At 46.2% G+C, this 19,974-nt stretch overlaps 1 protein-coding gene across 5 annotated transcripts in view; it reads left to right on the top strand.

Annotated features, from left to right (window-relative positions):
- Nucleotides 1-19,974, top strand: part of LARP4B (La ribonucleoprotein 4B) — a 2,592,412-nt gene that overhangs the window by 599,673 nt on the left and 1,972,765 nt on the right. For 4 of the 5 annotated variants that reach the window (XR_011303320.1, XM_069648004.1, XM_069648003.1 and 1 more), the window contains one exon: nucleotides 319-471. The exons of the other annotated variant lie outside the window; for it this stretch is intronic. Coding sequence is in view for 3 of the 4 variants with exons in the window: in XM_069648004.1 (XP_069504105.1) it covers nucleotides 319-471 (153 nt within the window). In the remaining variant the exon portion in view is untranslated. The remainder of the gene's footprint in view (nucleotides 1-318; nucleotides 472-19,974) is intronic. 5 annotated transcript variants of the gene reach the window in all.

The following is a 19,974-nucleotide window of genomic DNA, read 5'->3' as shown; positions in this document are numbered from 1 at the left end:
CCATTCTCTTAGGCTCACAAACCATTATTTACTATTCAATAAGGCTTTTTTTTTGTTGACAGTTGATTTATTTGTTAAATGTTCATATATAGTTCCTTCACAGTTAATTCTGTAAGCTTCACTTTATTAATACAAGTTCAAAAGTACTCTTAAGTAGGATTGTCTTGGTTTCCTCCTCCTCGGTTTGTTAACCTTGGTCAGAAGTAGCTTGAGCCAGCAATCCTTTTAATGGCAAAGTCGGAATATTGCAATTTAAAAGTACTTCCACATTAAGCCATGCTAAAGGCTATGTATTAGAACTTGATTTTTTTCTTTCAGGACTTGACGGCGATGGCGACAAAAAGCATCCCAATGCTGTGTTAGCAGAGCTACAAGAGCAATCTGTAACCGTTTCTGTCCCGGATCATAGAGATATGAACACTGAGACTTTGGATAACTCAGAATATGAATTTGAGCATGAAACTCTGTCAGGTAGTAACCACCTTTGTGCAGTCTTGATAACTAAACGTTGTGAAGTCACAAGCTTAAGCACTAAAGCCATTTCAGCGCAAACATTGAAATGAAAATTCTCCATGATGCAACCTGATCATTTCCTTGTCCTGTTAATAAACGCTGACTTTCATAGGGAGAAATTTAGTCTCTGTACTTGTACCCAATTCATTACAAAATGGTGGTCTCCAATATGCTCAGGCACTTGAAGGCTAATGTTAAATGAAATGGGTACTGCATTTGGTCTCCCAATACTAGACATGAATATGCTATCAAGTTCTATTATATAGCCCAAAACACATTGCTTCCATACCATTTCAGAATGCTTAGTTTCTGTTGTACTTTTGCCCTATAAAATTTGATGAGCACAAGTGAAATAGATGGACCTTGAGTGAAGGTTGATGCCATACACTGCTTGCATTGGTGAAGTGTTCTGGGAGGAAAGACACTGGGTATTCAATATTGATTAAAAAAGCTGTGTGCTTTCAGAAACCACTATGGCCGGCATGTTGGAGAACTCCTTGTAATGTCGATCCACTTCAGTTTCCTCATTCACCTACTCTATAATAGCATAACTGTTAAGGGGATGGTTTCTTACTTTTGTCTCCAATGTATGCTAGGATATGGTCTTCTGTTTTGTCGGGCAATCTTGCTTATTTTCAGAGAAAGCAGTTTACAGTGGCAAGCCCCCACTCAAATCAGTAAATGAATGTCTGTATTAACATTCAGAAAATGCACTGCTATGCTGATTTCCATCGACACTCTTCTCTCAAAGAACACCTGATGAATTGGAAAAACTACCAGATTTTCTTTTCTTCTCTAAAATGTACCACCACTTTGTCACTTACATGACAATGCCCTGGCAGTGAAGCATCTACGGTTTCAATCTGTTTGCATTAGTCTCTGACTGTCATTTGATGCAATTTAGACATGTATGGCACCGTTTTGATTACGCAGGCAAGTTATAATTTATCTTTGTATCTTATACTATGAAACCAGAGCACTGTACCTTTCAAAAACGCTATTGTACCAATCGCTATTAACAATGAGTAAGGAAATGCAATTAATGTGTTCAATTGGTAGCAAACACCTTTTTCGACCCGTAAAACTGAGGTCGTCTTCAGGGCTTCAGCATTATTTAATGAGTGGGCACTTGCCGATCCACTTATCATATTTGATTAAACACGCACGTTTGGAGTCTTAGCTATTCCAAATCTGTTAATCTTCAAATCCAAAACACTGCCATAGCCTGAGGTGACCTTTGTTCACTTATGAATCTTATATGGTCTGTTAGGGAGAATTCTCATTTTATGGCTAATTTCCCTTACCTATAGAGCCCCCAGCAGCTTTGCTGGATTTGAATTTTTTTTTTCCCCTCCTGCTAAGAGTGAGACTTTTTCCCACTCTTAGGCATTTTTGCTGTGTGTGTTTAGGCTATTTTTGTGTTTCATGCCTATGGAGTTTCTCTCCCCTCCATAGGAACCATCTTTATGCACATGTGTTACACAGCACTCTCCGTGCAGTGACACAGGGGTGTCGTAGCAACCGCCAAACATAGACTCCATACCCTGGGACTGATTACTGTCTCCCAGGGTATGTAAAGTCCCCATTGGCTTTACTAGTCAATTTCTGTGAACAAAACCAGTACAACCCATCTTACTATGGAGGTACTGGAAAGGGTTAATAGTTTTTCCCTTATGTTCATTTTCAAGAGGGTAAGGTTCAGTCCCTCTCTCAAGTTTCTGGCTGGTGGCAGTGGTTACTACCAAAAATATTCAACCGCGAATATATTCCTATGGGATTTTCCCATTGTTCGAGGCTACCACTTTTTATGACCGCCTCTAACATACCGCCAGTGTATTTTAATATTAACTTTACTCCGGTAGGTTTTATTTGCCAGAACTTTAATCTAACTTCTTTCTCGTGTCTTTCTCTAAACTCCTAACCCAGGTCGGAGATCCTTTGTTCGTCTGTTTGGCGTGCTTCTGCCGAGAAGCCCACCTTACAGCGCCACTGAGTCTGGGGTTGGGTCCATTGTGTGGGAAGGGGAGTAGGACCCCTGGACAGGGTTTCCTCAGCAACCCATGTCACACTCTATAGTGATAGGCTGGAGGGTCTCCTGCCAAGATGACCACTCCACTGTGTGAGTGACAGCTGGGCCATATGAATGGGGATCTTTTTGCATAAAAGCAGGGTCCTGAGGACTGGAAGAGCAAGACGTCGCCACTGGAACTAAGAAGCCAAAGAGGAGAGAAGCCAAAGACATCTGCAATGACTGAACCACCGGTGAAGCCCTGCTGCAGCGTCTCGCCACTTTTCTCCACACGACGAGAGATCTTCACCTGCAAGAGCCTTCTTACCTTGAGCTGATGGGGCCAACCAGTTTGCCAATCGCCTTCCCGGACCTGCCTTGGTCGAATCTCCCGTACCCTGTTCTCGGAGGCCGGATAGCCAGGCACCAGTCCACCCGGACCGCGATTTAAAGGACCATACCCTTTTATTCGGCGGGCAGCACCGCGGCTGGTTTCATCCCTGGGTAGTGGAGTAACTCGAACCTTCCCCCACGACGAAAGCGCCTCTTCCTCTGCTGGATCACCCGAACTGCAGGAACTACCAGGAACAACGCCACCGCAGGAGCCACGTCTTCATTTTAAAGGTACATTGTTCCGCCAGGCCGCCCGCCCTTCGCGGTAGCACTAAAGGGGTTTTAAATCCTTTACCTACCTGTTGGGTTGGCCGCCCCTCTCTTAACATTGTCTTTCAACTTCTGCATCCACCTTTTCAAAATTGTTAACCAAAGACTTGACTGCAGCTACAAGAACATTTCTCTCCTGGTCCCTTGCCCTGTACCACTCACTCTGGCACAGGCCTACTGACTCTGGCTACATTTGTTATAACTGCCTTCTTTAGATTGCTTCTCAACTAGAACTGTGTTGATGCACCTACTTATAACTACCCTTTTCTTCCCCTTTCTAAACCTTGTGAAATGCGATTTTGCTCAGTTTCCATTTAAGTATTGTCTATACTGATGCACTGTGTATTGCTTAATCTGGTTCACAAACTTATGGGAAGTGTTGCTAGGGTGTGTAAGAAACTATTTATATATGACTTGTACTTTCCCTCCCTTGTGAGAAATTGATAGTGTATCCCTTGTGTGTAGTTTTCACTGTGCCGTTTTGCTCAGTTTTCACTCTGGTTCACTTGGTCTACAATTTAACTAGGGAGTGTGTATATTTTTCTTCTGACTTATTTAACTTGCTTTAAGAATTGTGATAGATGTGTTTATCTAGAAGTGTATAAAATATATATATATACTTTTTAATACAAAGCTTTTGTCAGTGTTGCCTTGTGCCATAGTACTGTAGGCGTATTGTGCAAACCCTGAATACTGCTCATCTCCCTCTTGAGATAAGTCTGACTGCTCAGCCACAGCTACCAACTAAATCTTGTGGTAGAGACTGATACCAAAGGGGATTTATTGCTCTCACCTGTAGTCCTAATCTTGTGTAGTGATCCCTAAGGGAACTGCACAGGATTCTGCCTAACAGTCTACGTATAATCGTGTTGTAGAAGGAAAACAAATGTATTCAAAAGAACCCAATTGTATTGATGGGGTACATTTAATCCCATCTGCCATCTGTTAAAGCGGATGCATCATTCTGCGTGTAGGATACACAATAATTGCATTTCCTTTTGTTTGAATCATTGTTGTTGGCGAATGGTACAATACAGCTTTTGAAGAGTATAGTGCTCTGGTTTCATAGTATAATAAAACAAGATGGGTTTACCCCTACCTCGCTGACAGAGGGAAAGCAACAAGCAATATTCAAACAGAATGTAAACATGTTCAATCAGGACATAACCGACAAACAGTGAAGAAGCAACCCCAGATCCACACCACAGATCTACCTTACATAAAACCAAAGTTCATTGTAAAAAAAAAACTATTTCATTTTTCATCCATATTAAAATGCATATTAAACAATCATGAGCTCATATTTAATATAAACCTGGTACATCAAAGATAAAGTGCATAATCATAAAAATTTATTTGAGGAAAATACGAAAAAAGGGGGACCATTTAATTGGTCCAAAACACTAGTTTGCAGGTGCAATGTCGGGGACCCCGGGTGAGTGAAGGGGATCACTCAATGGAGGAACCTGCAGTCACCTGTGAAGTATTAAATGGAGAAAAAACACAATATCCAACAATCTCGCAATAATCAAAAACACACAAGCTAACCATGGGATGCCGTGCGTCAACTACTGAGGTGTCAAGGCAATAGAATACATGCAATAAGCCTGGCACTGATGGTAAATAGTAGTTTTGATGGTAGCACGCATCTAACTTTAATACAGTTGATGTCCATCTTCTTCAGGACGTAGCATTCCCTTAAAGGTCATGGTCCCTTGACGTTTCATCTGTGTCTTTGTTGCACACAATGTATTATTAAAACTAACAATACAGACTTGCCTGTTAAAAGCAGTAGTCGCACCTAAAACAAATACAACAAAGAATAAAAGAAAAGAAGAAAAAAGACAAATCAATAAGTTAAAAGTTAACGATCTGTGAGTATAAGAATGGGGGAACTTCTAACATTCTCGAAGTTCAAGTAAGTCTTGAGACATAAATTGGGAGAAAAGGCGATTACCGTTATCTCGACCCAAAAGGCTGGTCCCAGGGTCCTGTGAGTGAATCCAGGAGGATAAGTATGGGCTATGCCGAGGATAGATCACAATAAATCAGATCTGCGAGAAGAGCAAGCATAAACATATTTAACTTATGTGACCATGATTACCATGGTCAAAAAATCGCCAAATTATGTGAAGCAAGAGAGCCCAAAGAGGGCGCCACTCCCAATTAATCAAAGTGTGAAACTTCCGGGCTAATACAGCCCACCAGGGGCCAAAGTAGCAATATACTTCAAGAAACTGAATTAATACTGCGTGACAACTCACCTGTAGGCAATTGCTGGCAGGTCCAAGAAAATGGAACACTTCCATCGTTTAGATATAAGAACTGTGCACGGTACTGGAATTATTAGACCGCCATCAAAAATCAAGCTTTGCTAGAGTGACTGCAACGTTGTTCTCTAATCGTGTAGAGTGGCATAATTAGGGCGAATGCATAAGATGGAACAACACAAAGGTTTATTAGAAGAGAGGAGTAAAGCAGAAATGTTTCTCTAAATTAACTTAAACAGCTGTCGTCTCGCTTGCATATGTAAGTGCTGTTCAATTCTCAATAGGAAGATTTCCCATTATAATCCATCCATCAAATAGCTTGAAAAATATAGATCTCTTCCTTAATGCACACCCATGGCCAATTTAAATATTGCCTATTCTATGTAACTTGGAACTCCTAAAATAGCAGCTCTGCCAAACTTGCAGTCATTTAAGTTAGCCAGTAGTATAGGGAAATAGCAATGTAAAGCAGTCCCTAAAGTTCGCGTACATCAGATGTAAATGTAAGGTAAGCATGCAGACTGGCCAACCGTGCCTGCAACCAAATGCCCGTCTGAAACAGCATTAGAAAATAGTTATAGAAAGCGGTCCCTACGATACGCCTGAATCAAATGTCAAAATAAAGCAAGCATGCAGACTGTCGCCCCGTTCCTGCAACGAAATGCCCAACCGAAAACGGCGTCCGTGTTACTTTAAGGAAACTCCCGTTTGAAATACGGAGTAATAAAGTGCCGTGCCTGCAGCTTACCTTTCATAAACGCCGCCTCGCCGTGACACGTAAAGATAAGAAGTGACGAACTTTCACCCGCGTCAAACTCTCGGGCATAAATATACACACAGTGCGTGATGCATATTACGTCACACTTGCAGTATGAGAGCTAAAATGCTCTCTGCATCGAACGACACGTAGAAGCAAAACAGCAATCTTAGTGGACCAAAAAGTTAAGAAAGTTGCAATTGGACAACTCCCGCTATCCACCTCACCTGTGCGCTCGTTTGGACAAGCACTTTGCCGAACCGTCGGCAAAAATTCAAAAGTCACTGAAGTGAGTTCTGATTCATTTGAAAACCCATCTTAATGCCAACGAGCCTCAATACTGAAGAGCCGTGTACAGCATTAAATATAGTCGGAAGCAGAACAAAGCGGATATAAAGCATATAAACATGAAGCATGAACCCAATCTAGGGAAAAACTTTTTTTTGGAAAAGTTTTTTCATATTAAACTAACATGCCCATGTGCTCGGAGGCATGGACCCAAACAAGGGAAAAGTTGGCATCTTATATTAGACTGCAATGCAGATGTGCCCGAATGATGAGGGCCCAAGCACAAAGAATATTGTAGCATGCCGAAGGTATCAATAATCTATACAATATACAGAAAATATATAAATCTAGATGGATAGGGAATAGAGCAATAAAGAAGGCAAAGCTGTCAAAAAGCACCTATGGTGGTCTGTTGAAAACTGTTTGCCGTTCGTCCTGGGCATTCAGGCCGACCATATGGCTTTGGGTGTTGAATCCACCAGTGTTCACGTGTGGCCAGTGTATTGGCAACAGCGTATTGGTCAGACCCTCCTACACGTTCAAGGACCCACCTCGTAAGTCATCACAGCTGTGATTATATTCTACAAAGTGGGCGACTATAACTTTATAACTTTGGGCTCTTGCTTCACATAATTTGGAGATTTTTTGACCATGGTAATCATGGTCACATAAGTTAAATGTTTATCCTTGCTCTTCTCGCAGATCTAATTTATTGTGATCTATCCTCGGCACGGCCCATACGTACACTCCTGGATTCACTCACAGGACCCTGGCACCAGCCTTTTGGGTTGAGATAACGGTAATCACCTTTTCTACCAATTTGTCTCATGACTTACTTGAACTTGGAGAATGTTAGATGTTCCCCCATTCTTATACTTACAGATCGTTAACTTTTAACTTCTTATTGATTGTTTTTTGTCTTTTTTTCTTTTCTTTTATTCTTTGGGTTTGTTTTAGGTGTGACTACTGCTTTTAACACGCAAGTCTGAATTGTTAGTTTTAATAATACATTTTGTGCAACAACGACACAGATGAAACGTCAAGGGACCATGACCTTTAAGGGAATGCTACGTCCTAAAGAAGATGGGCATCAACTGTATTAAAGTTAGATGCGTGCTACCATTGAAACTACTATTTACTATCAGTGCCAGGCTTATTGCATGTATTCTATTGCCTTGACACCTTAGTAGTTGACGCACGGCATCCCGTGGTTGGCTTTTGTGTGTTTTTGATTATTGCGAGATGGTTCTATTTTGTTTTTTCTCCATTTAATACTTCACAGGTGACTGCCGGTTCCCCCCCTTGAGTGATCCCTTTCACTCACCTGGGGTCCCCGACATTGCACCTGCGAACTGGTTTTAATGGTTTAATATGCATTTTAATATTAATGAAAAATTAAATAGTTTTTTTACAATGAACTTTGATTTTATGTAGGGTAGATCTGTGGTGTGGGTCTGGGGTTGCTTCTTCACTGTTTGTCGGTTATGTCCTGATTGAACATTGTTACATTCCGCTGGCATGACTTCTGTTTGAATACTGGTTTCATAGTATAACATGTTATTTCTTTTTTGGTGACCTTGTGCTACTGTCTGACAACTGTATGCTGATACAATCACTAACAGAATTAGGTTAGTTCTTTCTATAGGAATTGTCTTTAGCTCGATGGAGCATTACCCTCAAGATCCAATAATGTATTTTTGCTGTCAGTTGCAGATAGCTGCAACCGTTAATAACAAAAACCTTCCATTCAATGCTAAAAATAAGTGCAGAAATGGTCCCCATCCTTCTTTTTTTGCAGCATATGTACTTTAAGAAAACGTTTTGTGTTTGGAGGCATTGTCGTCCTTTTACTTTCTTTTCAACTGATTCAGAACACTGCTTTTGAAGCAGGCGGTCCCATATAGTTTTTTTGGCTTTGGAGCAAGTGGGCGCTCGTTGGCTCAATCCTGTGGTACAACAGAGGAGAGCTGAAAGAGTGCAAGAAGTGTTAAGATGCAGAAATAAGATTGGCCTGGCAAGGGTTATGATGTGAACTTGCTGGGCTACCTGTTATTTTGTTTTTTCCACCATTTAAATCAATGAGGGTTTTGTTTTTACTAAAGGTTTGCAAATCAGTAGTTTTGATGTAGGAAGGTTCTTTTTCTGCATTGTGCACAAGCTCACCATCGTTTCTTTAGCATCTGCTCCCTGGTTCTCTATCCTGTGTCCATGTCCTGCAAGCACGAGCCCCAGGAAGTGTCTTGCCTCCAGTTTGCTGCTGCGTTAAGTGTATCCCTGCCTGATCTGTGCCTTACTCTCATTGTTAGCCTTGCTGCCTGCACACTGCCTGGCTGATGGAGTTGCTCTGTGTGGCGACAAGAAATGAGTAGACTGATCAAGTGGTGTCGTGATGGTTGCTTTAAAGGTTTATTCAGCAGAAAATTAAATTGAAACTATCTGTGATTACCTCTAATGGGATTTCCCTACCTAAACTAAAGAAACTTGGGTGCTTGTCAAGACAACAAAATATGTCCAAATCAAAAGGCACCTTCCTGGTCAAAAAGGCTACAATGGTATCCCTGTCACTACCATAACAATGTCGTGGTTTTGCTTGTGACCCAGGAAAATTACTTTTCTCCTAGATGTAAAGTGTCCCAAAGACTCCCAAGTTTTTCTCTCAATAAGTTCAATACATTTCCAGTCTTTTTGTACCCCAAAAATAAACAGTTCTACAGGATCGTTGTTGGGCTAGGAGAATGACTCCCTTCTCCTAGCTTGTTCCCCAATGTTTCTTATGATTTTCAGCAAAAACCTGTTATCCCTTTACAGAGGATCTCACAGATTCGATAATCTTTATTCTGTCCACACTGCGACATGAAGATGCTCCCTGAGTTCCTCTCGGCTCTCCAGCACCACACCTTTGAGGAGCTGGCTAGGGAGTTGTGGTTCAAATTGATTCACTGTTTTCTTGGTTTCTTCACATTTACAGTCTCCAGTATTCAGTTCCCCCGGTTTCCAGGTTCCCGTCTAACAAGTAAGGGCTGGATTTTCAGGTTTTATAAGAGAAGACCACAAAGATTTTCTTCTTTCAAAAGGGAATGTTGTCCCCATGGATTGAAAGCACTGAACTCTTGACAGGGTCTGGTGTCCACAAATGATGAGCTTGGAATAACCTTTTGCTAGAGGGTGATTGGTTTTTACTCAGAAGACTAGCCCTAGAGGATTCTGGGGTATGCGTAAGCGTGCTTCTATTTCCCATGTGCTTTGGAATGTTGCGTCTTTGGCAACGATTGTCCCTGAAAGCCCCCTTAAGAACTCTATTCTCGCCAATGATGCTCTAGAAGACCCCTGGAAGGGTTTCTGTTCCTTCTGAGTTCGAGAAGATCAACTCCTTGAAACGTTATTCGCGGCATTGAGTTTTAAAGACAATCAATTCACAACCGCTGAGGTGAGTGTTACTTCTGTTGGTAACCCTTCCTTAAGCATGGTTTGCTTAGTTAAGCATTCTTCATACTACAACTCATTGTTCCCCATTTTCCAAGGCACCCTTGGCTTTCCTTTAGCTCCCCCACTGACTTAACAGTTTGCGTCACCTGCTTTTGGAGTCTGGATGCTTCACCGGTTCTTCCTGGGATCTTGTGATGGTCTAGATTTTCTTGCGTTGGCCGCTTGTTTCCTGGTCGCTGTATTGTTGGTGGTTGTTCTGTCGGTAATGGACGTGTCTGTCCCTTTCTTATGGGTCGTTGAGAGACAATCCCTCTTGACGCTTCTCAAGCCCACGTATGCAACTTTGTGAAAGGCTGAGATTAGCGGTTTCTGTGCAGTTGTTGGACTGCATGGGCCACCCACTACAGGTCACGCCACTATAACCCAATCTCTGTCCTTATGTTGGGCCAGTTCCTGGCCGACTGGTATGATACTTCCTAGGCGTCTCATAAATCACGTTTGTTGTCGGGCGTTCTGCCCATTGTTTTCTTTCTCACACTTCCTCTGGCCCACAAGGTTTCACTTAAATAACGTTTGACTTTCTGCTTCGACTACTGCCAACACGTAGTCTGCCTGAGAGATGTTTGTGTGTTTTCTTCAACCACACCCTCCACGTATCTTTAGCATCTGCCATCGCCTTGATCTCTATCTCAATTTCCGATTCAATCTTTCTCTAGTCTGTCTCCATCTCTTCTGCATTTGTTTGCTTCTGGTGTCTTGATATATCAGCGGGGAGGGGTGGGGGGAAATCCATCCTGTCAATGGACCCAACGTTATTCCAACAGCTGGTCAAGCTTTTTTCTTGCTTCACTGTAACGTTCATACGTTTTTCTTTGTGCTTGTACTAATCACATAACTGTCTGACGCAACACATGGTTTCCTATATATAAGTCTAGGAAAAGCAGTTTGGGTGATGTTGCTGTTTTATGGGGTCAGGAGTTAAAGGGGCTGTGTCCCTGATTTGCGTCATTGTCTCCAGGAGGGGGTTCTTCTCCTTGAGGTAGTCTAAGATATTGCCACCCCTAGGGGGACTGTTTGTTAGCAGTCACAATTCCCTAGCCTCATGGAAAGGATATCTCACCCTGGGGAAAGGTGACTCTATCTATCTGAAGGATTATCACACCTGATATCCCTACCTGCACCCAGCAACAGATCCTTGGGTGCTCCAGGCACGGGACTGGGCGTGGGCAACACTGCCAATGTGAGAGAGCGCCTTGGGCCTTCCTCAGATCCAGCAGAGTGGAGGTGAAGAAGGTGGAAGGGTGTTTGCATTCCAGGCTTCCCTTTCACATAAAGCCTTGCACATGATTGGCCCTATGGAGTAATAGTAAAAAAGCTGTCTGGATGGTATAGTCAGGCAGAGTGCTTTGTGCCATGTGTGATGAATCCTGTGGCGTCATCACGAAATCCCAGCCTAAAGTCTCTTCCCATGTGGCCAGGGCGAAGGCAGCTGCTACCTAATCCTAACCCTGGAGGTGTTATCAGGGGGGGAAGGATCACATGGGAGGAGACTATCGGGTGGGGGAAGTGTTGACTCTGCCTAGAAGGACGTGCTGTTTATCTTCTGAGGCAGAGTCTTACTAGTTCCTGTTACCTAATGGCATTTTGTCAGTGTGCAAGTCTCGCCCATTTAGCTACTCAAGGAACAGGTTATGGAAAGTCCTCTAAACAGAATAAGGCTTGTGCCTCAGGAGTTAAACCTTGAATTGTCCTAATTCTACATCTAGCAGAAATCCTGTTAAGTCACAACCTTCCCTCAATATAACAAATCTCACAATATCAAAAAGCCAAAATTAGGTACCCATAATGCATATAGTACTGGGACAAGACAGTAGGGATTGGAGGCAGTAAAGATAAAACATTCTACTTTCCAAAATGTGCATTATAGTGGTGCAGACCAAGGCACCCGAGTGGGATATTTAAATTCCAAAATGAAACACAGCTGCAGGAAGGTCAAGATGTTGAATGCAGTATGGAAGGCACAGCTGTTGAAGCATTCTGTCTGAGGTGCAAGAGCAGCCACGGAGAGCAGAACGCCAGTAGAAGCCCTCACGAAAGGTGAAGGCGAGCAGAAGTGCGGAGTGCTTGCAGTGGGAAGCGGCTTGTCAAGAAGCCCAGCTGACTGGGGAGACATGCTCCCCCGTCAGCATATTGTGTCGGCGAGAGGGAAGCCACAGAAGATCAACGGATCTGGCAAAGCACAGCTCACTGAAGGTACGCAGAAAGAGCAAGCCAGACACTGGAGTTCTGCCGCCACAGCTGACCGCAACAATAAGCTGCTGCAGGAAGCCGGTGAGTTGGCAGAATGAGAAAGCTGGCCCCTGGGTGCTCCACACAGGAAAACTGTTAAACTCTGACAATTTTGAATATGAAACAGAAAAGGCACCATGTTGAATATCGAATAATTGAAGACACCGAGCTGAAGTGGCGAAAGCCTGCATTGCCAATAGCCAAGAGGCTGGGAGAGAACTACAATAAAACAGCAAAGGCATAAATCCCCTTTTTAGGAGATATACATTGGAGAAAGCCTATATCCTGCATTGCTAACTGCCCAGAAAATGTGAAACCCTACAGAGGTGGCAAGGACACAACTCTCCCTTTTTGATATCAACTGGGAGGACTTGTAACCCAAACTTCCAACAGTGCAGAATCTGTCCAGCAGTAGTTATTAGACACCTTGAGAATAATCCTTCTATATCAGGTTTTATGTTAGGGGGAATGTGGAACACACTTTGCCATGAGTCAAGAGGTTCTAAGAAAAGGCAGTTATTATTTAACCCTCCTTCGCAGAGAGATTGGTGTGGAGAATCTTGGAATCAATATTGCCGTCAAGTTGAAAGTAGTTGTAGCAATTTTGTTTCTGGCAAGCTTCTCTACCAGGAAAGGGACCATAGTAGTTCGTCAAGGCAGGTGAGTATATTTTCGAGGGGATTGGGTCCTCCGACGTATTCCATATCTTTGACAGTAATCACCACAGCTGTGCTGCTTTGGAAAATTTTCGGCGTCTGCATCCTACGTCGATGAGCCGTCCCCGAGGACCTCCTCCTCCTCCGACTGACGTCACCCGATGTGATAAGTAGGACGCACGACGCCCGTAGCCTCAGTTCTGTTTTTTCCGTGAACATGTTCGCTTCGTGAATCTCGGTACGCCTCGACTCTTTAGAGTTTCTGTTGTAATCTTCTCGGTTCTTTGAACCTGTTTGGTTTTGTGAAAAAAAGCCTGTTCGTGATGTCTGCCTCGTCTTCGACCCGCGTCCGGGCTTCAAAAAATGTGGGGACTGTGGGTCCAAGATGTCGGTAACGGACTCGCACGATGCCTGCCTCTGATGCCTCGGGGAGGCCCACAACACGGACGACTGTCGACTGCCAGTCGCTCACGGCCAAGGCCTTGCGGGAACGCAAGAAGTTGTTGTCAGTAGGTAGGGTGTCTAAGCCCCGGAAGTCGAGGTCTGCGGGGCTTTCGACGGATGAATCGAGAGGCGACTCTCCGCATCATCTTCGGAGGTCCAGTGGGTCTCCTTGCAGGAGTCTGTCTCGCCACTCCTCTGCCTCTTCGAGGCATTCCCGGAAGCGCCAGCATCGGTCTCCTTCCCCGTCCTCATCCGAGGACTCTGCCCGTCGGCGGGTCGCTTATCCCACCATGCAAGCGACGCCGGAGGAATGGGCTTCCTTTGGGAAGATGATGTTAGCGATTCTCGAATCGCAGGGCACCGGTCGGTGTCATGATGCCTACCTCCAAGGAGCCAGGTCCTACCCAGCAACCCCAGAGGCAGGCATTTCCCCCAGGGGAGTGCCAGCGGGCCGAAGCTGGGGCCCTTTGGACGCAGTCCTGGCGCCTTAGGCGCCAGGCTCATGTTGGACCCCTGTCCTGGCGCCTTAGGCGCCAGGCTCATAAAGCTAGACATGTGTTCAAGTGTTTCAATGTGCACTTACCTGATGCAGACCATGCTGCTACATCCAGGCCCTCTTGAGGCCTGAATGGAACTACTTTACCTGTGGGACTACTTTCCACCCGGGTGTGGTCGGGGAAGGATACATACCTGATCGGTGGAAGGATACACACTTGGAACTTCTTCCAAAGCTATTTAAACCACACCCGATCAGCAACTCACGCTTCGCGTTGTTCTGCTCCTCGCAGCTGGACGCTCACCGTGTCCGCTCCTGCATCTGGACCTCAGCCACGCCTGTCAGTATCCTGGGTCACCTGCAAAGGGAGACAAAAGACCTTACCTGCTAAATCGGAACCACGGAGACATCAAAGCGACGATCCTGAAAAGGAAGACATCATTTTTAAAAGCATTTCACTACGATCGCTGCAGCGCTGCATTTCACTCACCTATCCTGGACGCCTCCATCTTCAGCAGCGATCATCCGGATCCACAGCCACTTCCCAGAGCCTAGAGAGAAAAAGACAAGAACAAGGTGAGAGAAGGAAAGGAATAGGAAAAGCTCAGTTTCCTTCTAAGACTTACCTGTTGTGTCATTCCCATTTCATTTCGGGTCTTGCCGCTTCCAGGCATTTTCCGGACCCCGGCCCCTATGGGGAAAAAAGACAAATCCATTGAATGAGCAAATGCAAAGACATTACCCGAGCGCTCATCCAGAACTTACCTGACATTTTCTGGAACTGCACATTTCACTTCGGGTCGGCGCCATATCTCCGGCATTCCGAACCCCGGCCCCTAAGGGGAAAAAGACATAAGCATTAGCGCTTGCTGCAACAAGACAATGAACATTATTATTAAGCTTGGACTTTTGAACTTGCAGCAGAACTTTTGCAGCGCCTTACCTGAATAGTCAAGCTTACCTGAACTCTCCTCAATCCAGTGAAGTAACTGGGTTTCAACGCGCCCCTGCATCAGAAGCAGGATGGAGAGCTCATCCTTCCTGACCCTAAGGTGAGACTTCACGGGGAATCGTGGAAGGGAATCGTGGAGGGTTGGAAGTGAGTGGGAGGCTTGAGCATAACTCAGTCAGTAGGTACTACTCCCTTTTCACGCACAGGGGAATATTCCTGCGAGCCAGAGTAGAGGGGCCCTTCCTGTCCATCTTCAGAGTCCTGCGCTTCACCATTGAAGAAGCATCAGCACTCGAAGCCAGACCTGCGCCTCTGTGGGAATCAGGTGAGCGTTACAGTCGGTGCGCGCCTCCGAGTGGGGTTGGTCATGATCGGTCGAGAGACATCGCTCGTACGCCTTCAGGCTCGGGTGGTCGGCACGGTTCGCGGGAGAGGTTCCGCTCGGACAAGGATAACCGTTCTTGCCGTGCCCGTTCCAGGTCCCGGTCCTCGACGCGCTCAAGACCGCATGATCCTGTGCAGTCTTCGAGGAAGACGTCGACGCCTGTGGCACCAAGGTCGTCAACGGCCTCTCTCTCTCTCGAGGCTCCGCCTCTGAGGTGGTCGTCAACGCTGTCGGCGCCTAAGTCGTCGAAGGACACGCGGGGAGCTCTGGCTTCGAGGCCTGTGTCAACGCCGTCGATGCTGGTGGCGCTGCGGCTGACGTTGCTGCCGATTCACTCGACGCTGGCACCGATTCGTTCGGCGCCCTCAACGTCTTTCGAGGCGGTGGTGTCGGAGGGGCTCCGTGGCACGGGGGAAGCCCCTAGAAAGGCTCTGGCTAAGGTCAGGCATAGCTTTGGTCCCCAGGGGCCTTCCTCTCACCGCCTGGAGTACATTTCAGAGGTTGATGAGGGCTCTGAGGGCTTGGTTCCTAATAGGGTGCCAGATGAGCTTCTCTCGGGCCATAGCCAATTTGAAGACCTGAGGCAGTCACTGCATGATGCCAGTGGACTGGACACACCTCTGAAGGTGGAGTTTTGTAGGCCTCAGCCTGGCACTCATGCCGATTCTTCATACCAGCGCTTATGTCTCGGGTCACCAAGTACTTGGGATGGTCGGCTCCCCCAGGGGAGTTTGTGCAGGATGATCTTACGGACATCCTCGATCTTGGTCCCCCCCACTGACCCGGTACTGCTGTTTCATATGGCTCTGCATAGAAGAGTGGCGGCGGCTTGGACTGCTCCGGAGAGTCTCCTGGCAGTGGGCAAGTCTTTGTCGCGAAAATACCTTCCAGCCAGTAGCGACCCCTGCTACTTGTTCAGGGACCCAACTCCGGAGAGTTTGGTGGTGCAGGCGGCTACGGCCCCGGCAAAGCAGGCGTCGTATCCTACCATCCCTCCGGATAGGGACGACAAACGTTTTGATGGCTGGGTGTTAGGGAGAATTCTCTGTTTAGGCTGAATTTCCTAACCTAGTGAGTCCCCCAGCAGCTTTGCTGGATTTTTATGGTTTATTTTTTCTCTCCTGCCAAGAGTGAGACTCTTTTACCCTCACTCTTGGGCATGATTTGAGTGTGTTTCTTTGAATCTAGATGTGTTTGATGGGCTATGGGGGTCTTTTACTCCATAGGGCTTCATGTGTTTTTGTGATGTGTGTTACTGCACGGAGGGTGCTGTGTAACACAGGGGTGTCATAGTGACTCCCCAGTATAGACTCCATTCCCTGGGTCTGACTACTGTCTCCCAGGGCATGTAAAGTCACCATTGACTTTACTAGTCTTAAATTCTGAACAGAATCAGTACAAACCATCATATTGTGGACGTACTGGCTGGGGCAATTCAATTGCCCCGGGGTCTGTTAGTCGAGGGGGCACGTCTCCGTCCCCCCTGATCGAGTTTTGGCTGGTGGCAGTGGATACTACTTTTTATATTCAACCGCGAATATTTTCCTATGGGATTTCCCATTGTTTTAGGCTACTACCTTTATTTAATTATTTACGGTAGCCTCGAACATACTGCCGGTTTATTTAATAAATATTAATTCTCCGGTTGGTATTTTTTGCCAACACTTGATTCTAAAATGGCGTTTGTGTTCTCTTCTGTGACTCCAACCCAAGTCGAGCCCTTTGTTCCACTTTTTGGCGGGCTTCTCCACAGAAGCCCTCCAAAGTGGTGCCACTCTGTCTGGGGTACTTGTGAGGGGTGGAGGGGAATTTAGGCACCCTGGACTGAGTTGCCTAGGCAACTCAAGTCGCACTCCATCCTGATTGGCCCAAGTGGTGAGCCGGCCGGCTCACCACTTAGCATGTTTGAGTGACAGCTAGGCTGAGTGAATGGGGGTTTGCTGCATAAAAGCAGGGCTTTGGGGACTGGAACTTCAGAAGTCGCCACAGGACCTAAGAATCCGACGAGGGAGAAGCTGAGCTGACCTGCCACGACACCACCACCGGTGGAGCCCTGCTGGACTGCCTCACCACTTTTCGCAACGACAGAGAAGATCTCCCGCCGGAGAGTCTTCTTCCTTTGACTGGTGGGGATAACCAGTTTCACCGTCTTTTCGCCTTCCCGACATACCTCGTGGCTGCCTTGCCTGTGCCAAGCACCCCGGCAACCGGGATACCACGTTTTACCACGACCGCGAAACAAAGGTACCACCTTTAACCGGAAAACTCCACGGCTGGTTTCTTCCCTGGTAGTGCAACAACCTTCATCTTTCCTCCAAGTCGAGATCTTCTCTTCCCCTGGACGACGCCACAACTTGCACCCACTACCAGGAACAACTGCCACCGCTGAAGGATCCTTCCCACTTAAGGTACCGTGTTCCGCCTGGCTTCCCTTGCTACCGACTGTACGGGGTAGATTTAGTCCCCGGCTTTCGAACCTGGGTTAGCCTGGGACACCCTGGCTAAACTTTCCTAAGCCTCTCTAAACTCTTTTTGAACCCTCTGCAAAACTTTCAAAGCCTAGTGTAACTGTGTGATCTTGGGCGCATTTGTGCTCTGCTCTCTCTAAGAGGGGGCCCAGCCTTTGGACTTTGGCTCACCAGTGACTATTTGCTCTTCTGCCTTGCTAACAGTGTTCCTGAATGATAGTGGTATACCTTTCCATATTCTGTCTTTTTCCCTCCCTTTCTCACAAACTTATTGGAGTGCCATCTAGTTAAGCACTCACCTCTGTATGAAAATAAGTGGTGTTTTACTATGATTTATCTGATAAGGAAAAAGGGGTGTATATATTACAATAGCAACTGTGTTTAGAACATTTTACAATAAGAGTGCTGGAGTGTTTCAACTGTGTGTTTTTAAATAAATTATATACTTTGATACCAAAGCTCTGGTCAGTGTTTGCTTGCATTATTGTATCTGAGTGCCTATTTTGTATACTTTGCATACTACCTAACTCTTCTTGAGGGAAGTCTGACTGCTCAGCCACAGCTACCAGGTAAATCTGGGTGGTGCAGACTGCTACCAAGTGGGTTTACTGCCAACACCTGTAGTCTTAAATCTTTTGCAGTGGTCCCTAAGGGAACTGCACAGGTTTCTGCCTAACACTGGGCGAAGGAAGTGTTTTCTTCAGGGGGTATGGCGCTTCAGGCGGCCAACTTGTATGTGCCTTGTCTCGTTTCACACACTCTGTGGAACTGTGTTGCATTAGTGGCTGAACATATTCCCGAAGGGGACGAACGGGATGGTTTCCTTGCTATGGTCCAGGATGGCAAGGATGCCATCTGTGAGGCGGTCCAGTCGGGTTTGGACATGGCAGATTGTGTCAGCCGGTCCATGGCGGCGAGCACCGCAATACGCGGTTCGCTCCTGATTTACAGTCCTGGCTCCTCAACATGCCCTTTGACGGTGAACATCTTTTTGGCAGCAAGGCTGATGAGAGCCTTGAGAGGTTTCAGACCTCCAAAGCTGCAGCGAAGTCGTTGGGCGCTGCAGTTCGACAACCTCTGCCTTTTCGTCCTACGGGACAGCAATGGAGGGGAGGTTCCTTTCGTTATTACTCATCCTTCAGTAAAGCGAGAGGGGCTGTCAGTCAAAGAGGCCACCGTAGGAGTACCAGAGGTAGAAAACAGGGTACTCGAGGTGCCAAAGCCGCTCGGGCTGTTGCCTCTTTGCCCTCGGGCAACGCCGCAGCCGCTACCACTCAGTCATGAGGCCATGTCCCATGGTTCGCCGGTTGGGGGGGGGGGAGGCTGGCGCAGCATCTTGTAGGGTGGAGTGCCATTACTTCAGATGTGTGGGTTTTGGAGATCATAACCCACGGCTACTGTCTTCCCTTTCGGCAGAGGCCTCACGACAATCCACCAGGGAACCTCTCTTTGAAGAGTCCGGATCTGCTCCTTGTGCAGGAAATTCAAGCCCTGCTGGAGAAAGGCGCCATAGAACTGGTGCCTGTAGCGGAGAGGAACAAGGGATGGTATTCCCCTTATTTTTTGATTTCGAAGAAAGACGGGGGATTGAGACCCATCATGGACTTGCGCGGTTTGAACAAACTCCTACAAGTTCAAGATGGTCACTTTCTCTCAAGTCCTCCAGGCCCTTCAACTTCAGGACTGGTTGGTGTCTCTCGACCTCAAGGACGCTTACTTCCATGTGCCGATCCATCCCAAGCACAAGAAGTACCTCAGGTTTGCGGTTGGCGACTTGCACTTTCAGTTTTGGGTCCTGCCATTCGGATTGACCTCCGCCCCAAGGGTTTTCACTAAGCTCATGGTGGTGGTGGTGGCAGCGCATCTCAGGAAAGGGGGGATTCATGTCTACCCCTACCTGGACGAATGCTAAGCGGGCTAGGTCAGGGAGTCTGTTAGCCCATGACTTGGGGCAGCCCCCAATAGTTATAGCTAGAATATAAACAGATGGGTGTCACCGTTGACCATCTACTAATATCCTGTTAAGGGTGCTTGGACGGTAAACTCACTGGAGTGAGATGGATAGGGACGGCACTAGAACCAACTTCCTTTAGGAACACAGAAATCACTAAAACTTAGTCATGCACACCATCTGTAAAAGGTTCAATGAAAAATCTTGGACTGCCTGTCAGCATGGTTATTTGTGGCGGGCTGCCCATGCACCCCCCACCTCAGAATAATTGTGCCTTCAAGGTGTTTCCAATTGCCTGTGATTTTGGCTTCTGCCAATAAATGGGTGATGAGCTTTGCCTGAAGTCCCGAGATTGGGTAGATGCCATCACCAGTGTCCCCCAGTAGTATTACCAGCTGTTCCATGGGT

The sequence above is a fragment of the Ambystoma mexicanum genome, chromosome 2q (genome assembly GCF_040938575.1).
Source record: "Ambystoma mexicanum isolate Mex_15411 chromosome 2q, UKY_AmexF1_1, whole genome shotgun sequence".
Taxonomy (NCBI): Eukaryota; Metazoa; Chordata; class Amphibia; order Caudata; family Ambystomatidae; genus Ambystoma; species Ambystoma mexicanum.
The sequence above is the reverse complement of the archived record's forward strand: the minus strand, read 5'-3'. Positions and strand labels throughout refer to the sequence as shown.